Raw genomic sequence first — 13839 nt, forward strand, 5'->3', positions numbered from 1 at the left:
GCCGTGACCGGGCTCCGGACCCCTGCTTTATCCCAGCCGCTCGTGCCCCAGACGGCGGCGCCGCACACCGGCTTCACCGAATACTTCAGCATGCACACGGCCGGGGGCACCGCACCCCCGGTCTGAGCACCCCTGCCCGCCCCTGCCCCATGGGCCGTGACCGGGCTCCGGACCCCTGCTTTATCCCGGCCCGAGAGCTCGGCCATCCCGGGCCTTCCCGATCCTTCCAACCCCGCGCGCCCAGGTTGGGTACGCTGCGTCCCGCCCCTCTCCCCTCGGTGCCAAACGATCCCGCGGGAGCCGCTCTCCCCGTCCCCTCCCTCAGCCCCTGCCCCGAGCGGCGCCGGATTCTGGGCTCCCGCTGTTCCGTGACCTGCGGCCCCCTGGCCCCCTTCGAGACCTCTGACCCCGCTGGACTCCGGAACACCCGTGGTGACCGCCGGGACCCTGCCTGTGACTCTCCAGGACTCTGCGACCCCGGGATGGATATTGCGATGCTGGTCTCGACCCTGAAACCCTCCCTCGGATCTGTGACCTCGGACCCGTGCTACGTCTGCCCCTATCTCCATTCCGGGGGCCTTCCCTCGGGTCCCTGGCAGAAAGACATTTCCCCCTTCTTGCCAAAATAAAAAGGATTCGTTTTTATCTATAACATGGCTTCTTTTACATCTTGATGGTGTTCAGCGGCGGGGCTGAGCCAGAACTATGTCAGGCTCGGGACCTCATTGTGTCCATCTGTGAAATGGGAATTTGGAACCGGAGGCAGAGGCCTGTATAACCTGATCTTTATGTTGCTCCAGAATATGGGAACGCTGAAGATGATCAAACATCTAGCAGGGCCTTGCACCACTCCTTTATTTTTGCCTTCCTTTCCTCGCTCAGAGGTAGAGGCGCCCTCCAGTGGCCCGTGCTTTGCTCAACCACAGGCACCCAGAGTTTGGGTTACGATCTTAGCATTGCGCATGTGTAATTTTCTCGTCTCCAGGAGCACCGCTCCAGGAGGACGCTGCTGCGCATGCGGTTGGGAATCAATGGGCGGGGAATTTCCCCGGAAGTCTCCCTTTATGGAGGATTGGGGTTGGGCGCTCCGCAGTCCTCCCAGGGCCGCTCTGACCGACCGCTCTGCAACTTCTCGCCTCCTCTCCGCCGTGCCTCCCACTGCGGCTCCTCGGCTCCCGGCCCCTCGCCCTCCCACAGCGGGTCTTCCCGCGGCCGCTCTGGCCCAAGCATCCCCTCGTCTCTCTGATCTGGCCCATCCGGCTTGGGAGGGAGGCGCGGGTGGGTGAGAGAAGGGACTGCGTCTATGGGGTCCAGGCCCGAGCCTCTGAAGACGGGCCCCGCCCCCGGCTGGAGGAGTCTCCCCTGGACCATCGGATCCTGGCCTGTCCCGGCCCGCAGCCTCTATGGAGGCTTCTGCCGGGCCGTAGAGCCTTTCGCCCCCTGGGGACTCACCCGTCTATAAGGTCCGTTTGGCCTGCAGCAGCCCGAGTCCGTAATGCTGGACACTGTTTATGGGGTCGGCTCCCTATGGGGGCCCGTGTCTATAGGGGACCCCCAAGGTCCTTAGGGGTCGTCCCCGTCCATAATGACTCCATATACAGGGCCTTCCATCGCTCTATAGGGCCCAGCCCTCGGCTTCCAGAGCCTGTCAGCAGTGGCCATTCCCTTCGCTGGGACTGCGTCTCCGGGACCTCCTTGGTCTACAAGGCCATGTTATGCCTATAGAGGTCTCATTTGCAGGGCCTCACGCCGGGTAGAGGGTCCTCTCCAGGTTTTTACTGCCCGTCCCCGCTCTAAGGGTCAGTACAGGAGGCGGCGATGGCCCTGGACAAGGCTCTGGCCACAGCACTGGCTTTGGCCTTGGCCGTGCTGGGGTCGCTGTCCCCTGGGGCCCAGGCGGGGGACTGCAAGGGGCAGCGGCAGGTGTTGCGGGAGGCGCCAGGCTTCGTGACGGATGGTGCTGGCAACTACAGCGTCAATGGCAACTGCGAATGGCTCATCGAGGGTGAGTGGGGCCGCGTGGGTCACTCACTAATTCGCTGCTAGTTCATTCATGTGTGCATTCATCCACTCACCACATTCCCAGAGCTCGGTTTTGGTCCAGGCCTTTTGCTCTAAAATGCCTGACAGCCAGGGTTGCAGCCAACCTGGGCCCTGCCCTGGAAGGCCTCCCAGTCTGGTGGGGGAGATGCACCTACACCCAGGTTTACAATTACAAGACAGGAGCATCAATGTCGGGTCTTCTGAGTAACTGTTAAGAACTCAGGGTCTGGATCCAATCATCTGGCTTTGAATTTGGTTCTACTACGACTTCCTTTTTTTTTTTTTTTTTGAGGTGGGGGTCTCACTCTGTCACCCAGGTTGAAGTGCAATGGTGCCAACACAGTTTACTTACTGCAGCCTCTACCTCCTGGGCTCAAGTGATCCTCCCACATCAGCCTCCCAAGTAACTGAGTGTGTAGAGACAGAGTCTCACCGTGTTGCCCAGACTAGTCCCGAACTCCTGGGCTCAAATGATCCTCGCACCTCAACCTCCTCAAGTGTTGGGATTGTAGGTGTGAGCCACTGTGCCTGGCTTCTTATTAGTTTTGTGACTTTGAGCACATGACTTTCTTTCTCTGAGGTTCAGTTTCCTTCCCCCCACAAATGGGATAACAAGAGTACTCACCTCATAGAGTTGTTGCAATAAAATGAAAATGGGTATTTAACGTGCCTGATGTGTGGCATATAGTAACTGTTCTATAAAGGGCATTAGGATTATTGTTGTTATTTGTAAAGTACTTCAATAAAAGCATTTTTCTTCTGTCATTCATGTGCCATACATTATGTTTCCCATTGGACATAGCCCAGACTGAGACAGCTCCAGCAATCCCCGGTGACTTAGGTCTTGGAGTCTAGTCGGGGAGACAAACACACTAATAGTGAGAGCCAAGAGTGGTCTGTGATAGAGGAACCCCACAGGCCTGGGAAAGCCCAGAGAAATTGCCTGATCTGGGGCTGGGGAGAACAGAGAGGTTTCCTGGAGGAGGAAATGTCTAAGCTGAGACCTAAAGGACCAATAGGAATCTGTCAGGAGTGGGAGAAAAGACCCCAGCCCTACCCTTCTGGACTCCCAGTCAGTGGAAGAGACAAACGCACTTCAAGGCTTTTTGTTTTCCTTTTCCATCCAATAAACTCCTATGCATGCCTCAGAACCCTGCCTCAGTGGCTCCTTCTCTGTGAAGACATGTGACTTAACCTGGGGTATAGCTGAGATCAGAGGCATCTGTAGGAGGGAGCAGAACGGCATGCCAGGCAAGAATAGCCGTGCAAAGGTGGGGAAGCAGGAGAGTGATGCTTCTGAAGAACTAGAAATCCAGTGTGTTAAAACAGAGAATACTGGCAGAGCATGGTGGCTCATGCCTGTAATCCCAGCCCTTTGGGAGGCCGAGGCCAGCAGACTACCTGAAGTCAGGAGTTTCAGACCAGCCTGGTCAGCGTGGTGAAACCCCATCTCTACTAAAAATACAAAAATTAGCTGGGTGTGATGGCGCATGCCTGTAATCCCAGCTTCTCAGGAGGCTGAGACACAAGAATAGCTTGAACCTGGAGGTTGTAGTGAGCCGATGTTGCTCTGCAAAGCTCCAGTCTGGACGGCAGAGGGAGACTGCATCTTAAAAGCAAAACCTGGAATACAAGACAACAAATGAGCCAGAGGCTGCAGAGTGGGAGGAGCCAGCAGGTGAAGGGTTTTGTGATTTTGAACTGTATCCTGAGGGCAAACGGGTGGAAGAGAAGTTGAAAGGCAGTGCCTGCAGAAGCCCAGGAAGGCCTCACAGAGTAGTGGATGTAGAAACTGGCCTCCAGACAGGGGAGGTCCTGGGCAAAGGCCGGAGGTGTGACAGGGCCTGAATCATGCAGGGCCTCCCTTGGGAGGCTGTGAAGCTTTGTCTTTGTCTGGGGGCTCTGGGGAGCTATGGAAGGGTTTTGAGCAGGGAGGTGACATGATCTGATTTATGTTTTAGAAGATCTCTCTGGCTGCTGTGTGGGCTATGGATGAAGGCATGTTTCTCGGTGTTAGCATGTTTACCTGTCCCCAGCTTGGGGGCCATTCCTGTCAAGCTAGTGGGATGAGAACAGAATAGGAAGTGTGTTTGTATGTGTGTATGTGGCAAAGGGGTCTGTGTGCTGGATATAAATCACTCTCTGGCCTTAAAGAGTCCCAGACTGGCTAGGCCGGGTGCGGTGGCTCACGCCTGTAATTGCAGCACTTTGGGAGACCAAGGGGGACGGATCACCTGACATCAGTTGTTAGAGACCAGCCTGGCCAACATGAAGAAACCCCCACCTCTACTAAAACTACAAAAATTAGCCCAGCATGGTGGCACACATCTGTGATTCCAGCTACTCAGGAGGCTGAGGCAGGAAAATCACTTGAACCCGGGAGGTGGAGGTTGCAGTGAGCTGAGATCGCGCCACTGCACTCCAGCCTGGGTGACAGAGCGAGATGCCACCTAAAAAAAAAGTCTCAGACTGGTTGGGAATAGTTGGGCTGGACACAGATATTTAGCCCCCAGTGTGTTCACTGAGACAGTGCTTAGGGCTGAGAAGGGAAGTGGAGGGGTTGGGTGGATGTACCTAGGGAGGAAAGAGGACTGTGCTGGAGGTCACAGAGGAGGAGCCACTGAAACAGGGTTCTGAAGCATATGTAGGAGTTTATTGAGTGGGAAAAGGGAACAAACATCCTCTATGAAGACATGAGGGTGGCTGGAGTATCTCAGGATCCCTGTCTAGGTTTGTCTGGTCTGATGGCACTTTTGACTGGGAGGTAATGAGAGCCAGAAGCAGGGGAAGAGGGGCCTTGAATGTCACACTGAGCAGCCTGGCCTTCCCCTTGGGGTCAATGGGGAGCCACAGGATGTTTTGAGCAGGAGTAGGGCATTGCCCTCAGGCTGGGTGGGGGGCAGACTGGAGACTTGGTGAGCTGATCTGGCAAGAGAGGATGAGTTCCTAACTAGGGCAGGGGCTTAGAGAGGTGGAGAGGTGTAGAGAGTGCAATAGATGTTTGTGGAGTTTCACTGATGAGGCTTGGGGACCAACTGGGTAGATGTTGGGGTGAAGGAGGAGTCTGGGAGACCTCCAGACCCCCCTTGATGATCTTCTGTTCTTACCAATGCCTGTCACTTCTTACCTATGAGAACCAACATCTTCCTCTATCTATTATAAAATAACCAGCCAGGTGCAGTGGCACACGCCTATAATCCTACCACTTTGGGAATCTGAGATGGAAGGATTACTTGAGCCCAGGAGTTAGAGACTAGCCTGGACAACATGGTAAGACACTGTCTCTACAAAAAAATTGCAAAAGATTAGCTGGGCGTGGTGGGTGGTGGCATGTGCCTGTAGTCCCAGCTACTGGCAAGGCTGAGGTGGGCAGATCCCTTGAGCCTAGGAGGCTGAGGTCACAGTGAGCGGAGGTTGCACTGCTATACTCCACCCTGGGCAGCAGAGAGAGACCCTGTCTCAGGAAAAAAAAAAAAAAGATAAACAACCAACCCCCTAACTTTTATATTATGTTCACACTTTACCTAGTCCTAGACTTTTCTTTTTTTTTTTTTTTCCGAGACATAATCTTGCTCTGTTGCCCAGGCTAGAGTGCAGTGGCTTGATCTCAGCTCACTGCAGCTTCTGCTTCCCAGGTTCAAGTGATTCTCATACCTCGGTTTCCTGAGTAGCTCGGATTACAGACATATACCACCATGCCTGGCTAATTTTTGTATTTTTAGTAGAGACGGGATTTCTCTGTCAGCCAGGCTGGTCTCAAACTCCTGGCCTCGAATGATCTGCCCTGGGATTACAGACATGAGCCACTACGCCCAGCCCAGTCCTAGTCCTTATAACATCTTCATGAATAAGAGGCATCCTGCTTTTGAGCAGGAGGGGTTTGGGATCAGATTTCTGTCTGGAATGGTATGGGGGTTGGGTAGAAACAGACCTTCAATTTAGGGAAGAACTTGGGGAGGCAGATGGTGAACTGGCCTCCGGCAGGCACTTAACAAAGATGTACTTGTGATTCCAGGAACAGAGCTTCATAGTGTGGTTGAGGCTGGTAAGATTCTGGGAGGTCTGGTTGTGTGGCCCTGCTGAATGGTTCTTCTACGTTCCCCAGAGCATGGGTGGGGTCTGTGTCTGATGTTCTTGGGGTCTCTGGTCAGAGCCTGAGGGAGAGCTTCCAGCTTTAGTATTCTTTCTTTTGTGTATTTCTTCATTCCGTCATCCAGCATTTCCTGAGCCTTTGCCAAGCCCAGGTCTGGGCAATGCTGCAGAGGGAATTAGGCCCACATCCAGGCCCTGCTCTATGGGACTTGTAGGCTGCAGGGAGACAGACCTGGATGTAGATGTTCCTGACCCAGAGGAATGAAGGTTATAATGGGATGTGAGAACCCTGGAGAGGGGCACCTAACCCAGCTAGGGGGCATCAGGAAGAGGGCTGGTGGTGGGAAGAGTTAATATGTTGCAGACAGATGGAGAAGCTTGTACAAAGGCCCAGCTCCCATTAGAACTGTAAGCAGTGGAGTGATTTGAGACAAAGCAAGGGTCTGAACAGCAGGTTAGGGAACTGGACTTTCTCCTAGGGTGCTAGGGAGCCATGCAGGGCTTTGGGGCAGGGGAGGGATGGGGCCAGATGTTGAGTTGGGAAGATCACAGACTCATGTCAGGGCAAGAAGGAGGCTGGGTGAATGGTTCTGGTGAGACAGGATGAGGCTGGGCAGCCAGGGCACACCGTGGCTCTAAGCTGGCAGGCTGGAGTCATCACCTCGTTGAATGTTCACTCCAGCCTTTGTGGGTGGGGGGAATTATCCCCATTTTACAGTCATCGAAACTGAGGCTCAGAGAGCCCATGGAACTGGCCCAGGATCACCCAGCCATTGGCAGTGGTGGCTGAGTGTCTCCAGAATCTAGATAGACACACTGAGGGTCATGGGGGAAAGGACTGGCCCAGGGTCCTCCAGCTGGTCATGGGCAGAGCCAGAGCGAGAGCCTAGGCCTCCTAATTTCCCTCACCCGGAGGACTCCCCTGAGCTGCCTGTTCAGGAGCCTTCTCATGTGGGATGTGGAATGAGAGGGGCTTCCAGAAACAGGACTGGCAGAGAATAAGACAGTGACAGTGTTAGGGGTAGTGGCACTCACCACAACGATATGTGGGCCTCGTTGTCAGCATTTCTTTTTTTTTTTTTTTTTGAAGCAGAGTTGCACTCTTGTCGCTCAGGCAGGAGTGCAATGGTACGATCTCAGCTCACTGTAACCTCTGTCTCCCAGGTTCAAGAATTCTCCTGCCTCAGCCTCCCAGGTAGCTGGGATGTGCCACCACATCCAGCTAATTTTTTGTATTTTTAGTAGAGACGGGGTTTCACCATGTTGGCCAGGCTGGTCTCGAACTCCTGACCTCAAGTGATCCACCCTCCTTGGCCTCTCAAAGTGCTGGGATTACAGGCATGAGCCACCCACCCCACTCTGTTGTCACCATTTCATGTGCATTATTGCTCCTCATGAGGTTGCAGTCAGATGTCAGCTGGGGCTGCAGTCAGCTGAATGTTCACCTTGGCTGGACATCCTCCCAGGACTGGCAGTTGATGCTGGCTATCAGCTGGAAGCTCAGTTGGGACTGTCAGCTGGAATGCCTGTGTGTGACCTTTTTTGTGGCTTTTCTTTTCTTTTTCTTTCTTTCTTTTTTTTTTTTTTTGGAGATGAAGTCTCGCTCTTGTCCCCCAGGCTACAGTGCAATGGCACAATCTCGGCTCACTGCAACCTCCACCTCCTGGGTTCAAGCAGTTCTCCTGCCTCAGCCTCCTGAGTAGCTGGAATTACAGGTGCCTGCCACCACGCCCAGCTAATTTTTGTATTTTTAGTAGAGATGGGGTTTTGCCATGTTGGCTAGGCTGCTCTCAAACTGCTGACCTCGTGATCCGCCTGCCTCAGCCTCCCGAAGTGTTGGGATTACAGGCATGAGCCACCGCGCCTGGCCAGCTTTGGTTTTTCATGCATGACAGCTGTGTTCTAAGAAGGCGCATTCTATGAGGCCCAGGTGAAAGGTACAAGTCCTCTTATGATCTAGCCTTGGAAGTTTCAGAATTTCTGCTGTTTTTTAATTGGTCAAGCAAGTCACTAAGGCTTTTCTCAGATACAAGGGGCAGGGAATTACCTTTCAGTGGCAGGAGTGGCCTGTAAGTTTGAATCCATTACAGTACCACTATATCCCACTTTACAGATGAGGAGACTAATCCAGAGAGGGTGGGTTACTTGGCCAAGATCACACAGCTAGTAGCTATTCGGTGACAGAGCCAAGACATAAGCTCAGGCAGTCTGGTTCCAGAGTTTGTGCTTGTAGCCATCACAATAAACAGAGGTGAGACCCTGGATGGGGACTCTCACCAGAGTGAGAGGTTAGGTTAGGCCACTCCAAGGTTAGGCCTCTGTTCAGGGGGAAGAAACTGGATTCTTCTCTTGAAGCTCTGTTCAGCGAGGGCCAGGGGACTGTCACAGAGGTGCTTTTCTCACTGGGATTATGACCTTGACCCTCCAGCCTGGACATGTCTGAAGCTCAGGCATGGACAGGAAGAGAGAGGCATCAGGAATACTGTGGCTTCTGCTCTGTGTGGCCACTGGGATGGGGTTTTCTCTCTGTACTTTATTTTCCCATCTGAATGGTGGAGTGTGGATTCTGATCTCAGGTGACCTTTCTAGAGGTCTGGAATATTGTGATTCTTTCTCTGGGCTCCTGTCCCTCTGGCTGTCACAGCCCTTGACTGCCCTAGGTTATGAGACTGGGAGCCCCTCCAAGGTGGGGTCCAGGTCTGACTCATCCTTGAGCCCCCAGCATCACCTGGAGCAGGGTTTGGTGTACCATAGTGGCTACAGGGAGGTGTAGGGAGAAGGTCCGCTTTAGAGCTTAGTCCCTCTGTGCTCACCTCCCAGCCCCAAGCCCCCAGCACCGGATCCTGCTGGACTTCCTTTTCCTGGACACAGAGTGCACGTATGACTACCTGTTTGTGTATGACGGTGACTCCCCGCAAGGGCCGCTGCTTGCCAGTCTGAGTGGGAGTACCCGGCCTCCGCCCATCGAAGCTTCCTCAGGCAAGGTTAGTGGGGATGGGGCTGTGGGTAGATACACCGACGGAAATGGAAGAAGAAAGGAGGGACAGAGAGTCAGTAAGAGGGCGTCTGAGAGCAGAGCACAGGGACAAGGGAAGGTGGAGAGAGGCAAAGGAAGGAGGTGAGGCTCTGGGTCCCCCAGGATGGAAGGGGACAGGAGTGGGCCACCCTCCCAGGCCAGTCCCCAGGCTCTGCCCACCTTACCCAGCCCACTTTGTGCCTGCAGATGCTGCTACACCTCTTCAGTGATGCCAACTACAATCTACTGGGCTTTAACGCCTCATTCCGCTTCTCCCTGTGCCCGGGTGGCTGCCGGAGCCACGGGCAGTGCCAGCCGCCGGGTGTGTGTGCTTGTGAGCCGGGCTGGGGGGGTCCTGACTGTGGCCTACAGGAGTGCTCAGCCTACTGTGGCAGCCATGGCACCTGCGCCTCGGTGAGCTGGTCCCCAGCCCTGTTTCCCCTGGGGCCCTGATCTGTGAGCACATTCTCCACGCCTATCTCCTAGGTCTGACCTTGCTCCTGCAAGAAACTCCCCCCACCACCCCACCCTGCTCCATGATACCCACTTCCCTCTCCTTCCAGAGCTTGCCCCCAGCCTGTTACTCCAACCCCACCCCACCTTCACCTGCAGGCCCTCCCCTGCTGAGCATACCCCACTCTCACCTGTGAACACCGCCCTCCTTCCTCCAGCCAGGCCCAACTTCGTCCTCCCATCCAGCCACTCGGTGTGGCCTTGGACCCCCTGCCATGACTTCCAGCCTCGCACTGCTGACCTTATGCTGAAGTTGTGCACACCCAGCTTTCAATCTGGATTGTGCTTTGAGCCCTCCCCACCTTGACCTCCCCAGATCTGAGCTCTTTCACTTCAGGCTGAATGTCAACCATGCTGTCTGTCTTCTCCAGCCTGCCTTCTTTCTGTCTTTTCTCCTTTTTCTCTATGTGTCTTTTCCTTTTTCTGTTGGTCTTTTTTCCATCTGTCTGCTTCTTTCTGGTTGTGTCTCTTTGTCTCTTGTTTCTGTCTGACAATTTGCCTTTCCCCTCTTCCTGTCTCTCTCTGTCTGCCTTTCTTTCTCTCTCTTTCCGTTTCCATCCTCTCCCTTCCTGTCTATCTCTTTCTCTCTCCCTTTGTGCCTGTCTCATTCTGCCTCTTTTTCTCTTTGTGTCTCCTTTGTCTCTGTCCTTGTTTCTCTCTCTCTCTTATCTCTGTCTTTATGTCTCCTTCCCCACAGCCCCTGGGACCATGCCGCTGTGAGCCTGGCTTCTTGGGACGTGCCTGTGACCTGCACCTGTGGGAGAACCAGGGGGCTGGCTGGTGGCACAACGTGAGTGCTGGGGACCCTGCCTTCTCTGCCCGTATTGGAGCAGCTGGCGCCTTCCTGTCCCCACCGGGGCTGCTGGCAGTTTTTGGAGGTGAGCAGATGGGGCGAGTATCTGGGATCTGGAGGCCTGGCAGCCTGTGGCCAGGGCATGAGACTGTCTACCCCTCCACAGGCCAGGACCTCAACAATGCCCTGGGTGACCTCGTCCTATACAACTTCTCCGCCAACACCTGGGAGTCCTGGGACCTGAGTCCTGCCCCGGTATGACCCCTCCTCTGCCCTGGAGGAGCCTATACACTCAATCAGACCCAGCTGGGGACCCCCAGACTGATCCCCTATCACCCAGTGCTCCCCCAGTTCCCACAGCTTGATGTAGGAACCTACTTCTCCCTGTTTCTGCCTTTCCTCTCTGATTTTCTGTTTTCTTCTTTTTCTTCCTTTATCTGCCTTTGTGTATCTTATTTTTCCACGTGTCTCCTGTCGCTCGATCTGTCTCTGTTTTCATCTGTCTGACTTTTGGGCTTCTGTGTTCTCCGTTTCTGTGTCTCCATTTCTCTGGGTCTGTTTCTGTCTGCCATTTGTCCCTCTAACTCTGTCTTCTAACTCTGTCTTCTTGCCTCTTCCCTCTCTTATTGTGTTTCTCTGTTTCTATGGATCTGTCTCTTCTTTTCTCTTTCTGCTGGTCTCTACCTTTCTCTTTGTCTCTGTCTTTATCTCGCCTTCTTTCTACGTTTCTCTGGCTCTGCATCTCTCTGTCTGAGCCTGGCTCTGGCTCCCTTGCTGTGTCTTTACCTCTGTTTCTTATCTCTTCCTCACAGGCTGCCCGTCACTCCCATGTGGCCGTGGCCTGGGCCGGCTCCCTGGTGCTGATGGGTGGTGAGCTGGCAGACGGCTCGCTCATCAACGACGTATGGGCCTTCAGTCCACTGGGCAGGGGCCACTGGGAGCTCCTGGCACCACCTGCCTCCAGCTCCTCGGGGCCCCCAGGCTTGGCAGGTCATGCGGCTGCCCTGGTGGATGATGTCTGGCTATATGTGTCTGGAGGCCGCACCCAGCACGACCTCTTCTCCTCTGGCCTCTTCCGTTTCCGCCTTGACAGCACCAGCGGGGGCTATTGGGAGCAGGTGATTCCAGCAGGTGGACGGCCCCCTGCTGCCACCGGCCACTCCATGGTATTCCATGCCCCGTCCCGTGCCCTGCTGGTCCATGGTGGACACCGGCCCTCCACTGCCCGGTAAGTGACCTGTCCCATAACCCATGCCCCCCAGGCCAGGCCCAGGTGAACACCGTAGGCCTTTCATCTTTAGAGGTCTTTGCCCACTATTGGACTCCTGTGGTCTTTCAGTCACTCCTTCCTTTGTGTATTTACTTATTCCTTCATTCACTCATTCACTCACTCACCCACTCACGCATTCTCTGATGTTTTATTCAATCTCTTGGTGAATTGCCTCCCACACACTCCCAGCCATGTATCCATTCAACAGAGCCCTGCTTGGTGTCCACCCCTTGCTAGCTTATGCAGGTAACCCAGAGATGACTCAGGGTCCTGCCCACAGGGAACTTCTAGTTTGGAGGGGACATAGAGGCAGTCATGGTCAGTCTCATCCCTGGGTGATCACATGGCTCCTAAGAGCCTGAAAGAGGGAGAGAGACGCTTCCTGCCCTAAGCTCCTGCCCTGCTTCTCCTTTGATAGGTTCTCTGTGCGAGTGAACTCCACTGAGCTTTTCCATGTGGATCGGCGTGTGTGGACGACGCTGAAGGGGCGGGATGGGCTTCAGGGCCCAAGGGAGAGAGCCTTCCACACAGCCAGTGTTCTGGGCAACTACATGGTGGTCTATGGTGAGGAGGCTCCCCAATCCTGCCTGCCTGCCGAGGGCCTGAGCCAACCCTGAGCTGAGGCTCCCTGCATGGGAGTCCCCACCTCCACCAGGCTTGCCAGCTATGCCCCTTTTCTTCTTTCTCAGGGGGCAATGTGCACACCCATTACCAGGAGGAAAAGTGCTACGAAGATGGCATCTTCTTCTACCACCTTGGCTGCCATCAGTGGGTGTCAGGAGCTGAGCTTGCCCCGCCAGGAACCCCTGAGGGTGAGTGGTCCCTGTTCTTCCCTAGGGGCTCCCGAGGGTCCCACCTCCCTCCACAGTGATTCTGGACTCAAGCTACCTCAGTCCGTAACGGTGAGCCTGACATCCAGGTCAGTTGGTGCCAGCCTCAGGAAGCAAGCCTGGGATGGAGATGGGACCAGGGCATCATCACTACGGAGATAGAGGCCCTTATGGCAATATCCAATGTGGGTTCCAATCCAGGTTTTGCCAGTTTCCAGCTGCCCCAGGGAAATGCCTAAGAGACAGCAACTTTTCCTTCTTTTTCATTTTCTTTTCTTTTTTCTTTTTGAGATGGAGTCTTGCTCCATCGCCCAGGCTAGAGTGCAGTAGCGTGATCTCAGCTCACTGCTACCTCCACCTCCTGGGTTTAAGCGATTCTCCTGTCTCAGCCTCCTGGGTAGCTGGGATTATAGGCATGCATCTCCATGCCTGACTAATTTTTTTGTATTTTTAGTAGAGACATTGTTTCATCATATTGGCCAGGCTGGTCTCAAACTCCAGACCTCAAGTGATCCGCCCACCTTAGCCTCCCAAAGTACTGAGATTACGTGTGTGAGCCACCATGCTCGGCTTTTTTAACTTTCAATTTAGGTTCAGCAGTACATGTGCAGGTTTTTTATATAGGTAAATTGTATGTCATGGGGATTTGGTGTACTGATTATTTCATCACCCAGGTATTAAGCATAGTACCCAACAGGTAGTTTTTTCTTGTGTTTGTTTGTTTGTTTTGAGAAGGAGTCTTCCTCTGTTACCCAGGCTGGAGTGCAGTGGCGCAATCTTGGCTCACTGCAACCTCCACCTCCTGGGTTCAAGTGATCCTCCCGCCTCAGCCTCCTAAGTAGCTGGGAGTATAGGCGCACACCACACCCGGCTAATTTTTTTTTGTATTTTTAGTAGAGACGAGGTTTCACCATGTTGGCCAGGCTGATCTTGAACTCCTGACCTCAGGTGATCCCCCAGCCTCAGCCTCCCAGAGTGCTGGGATTACAGGCATGAGCCACTGTGCCCAGCCCCAGTAGGTAGTTTTTTGATCCTCTCCCGCCTCCAACCCTCAGGTAGACCCCTCAAGAGTATTGTTCCCTTCTTTGTGTCCATGTGCACTCGATGTTTGGCTCCCGCTTGTGAGAACATGCAGTGTTTGGTTTTCTGTTCCTGTATTAGTCTGCTTAGGATATGGGTCTCCAGCTCCATCCATGCTGATGGAAAGAACATGATCTCATTATTTCTTATAGCCACGTAGTATTCCATGATGTATGTGTACCACATTTTCTTTTTTTTTTTT

The 13839-nt window shown here is 54.0% G+C and overlaps 2 protein-coding genes across 2 annotated transcripts in view; both read left to right on the forward strand.

The window, feature by feature from the left end:
* The window catches only part of TMEM145 (transmembrane protein 145), a 12174-nt gene extending 11768 nt beyond the window's left edge, over nt 1-406 (forward strand). The window contains exons 14-15 of the mRNA XM_011936594.1: nt 37-120; nt 326-406. Of these exons, the coding sequence (XP_011791984.1) occupies nt 37-120; nt 326-406 (165 nt within the window). The remainder of the gene's footprint in view (nt 1-36; nt 121-325) is intronic.
* Nucleotides 407-1202: 796 nt separating this feature from the next.
* Nucleotides 1203-13839, forward strand: part of MEGF8 (multiple EGF-like-domains 8) — a 56856-nt gene continuing 44219 nt past the window's right edge. The window contains 8 exon segments of the mRNA XM_011936547.1: nt 1203-2005; nt 8956-9119; nt 9359-9565; nt 10362-10542; nt 10624-10712; nt 11270-11685; nt 12146-12291; nt 12417-12539. Of these exon segments, the coding sequence (XP_011791937.1) occupies nt 1819-2005; nt 8956-9119; nt 9359-9565; nt 10362-10542; nt 10624-10712; nt 11270-11685; nt 12146-12291; nt 12417-12539 (1513 nt within the window). The 5' untranslated portion in view covers nt 1203-1818.

The sequence above is a fragment of the Colobus angolensis genome, unplaced genomic scaffold (genome assembly GCF_000951035.1).
Source record: "Colobus angolensis palliatus isolate OR3802 unplaced genomic scaffold, Cang.pa_1.0 Scaffold154, whole genome shotgun sequence".
NCBI lineage: Eukaryota > Metazoa > Chordata > Mammalia > Primates > Cercopithecidae > Colobus > Colobus angolensis.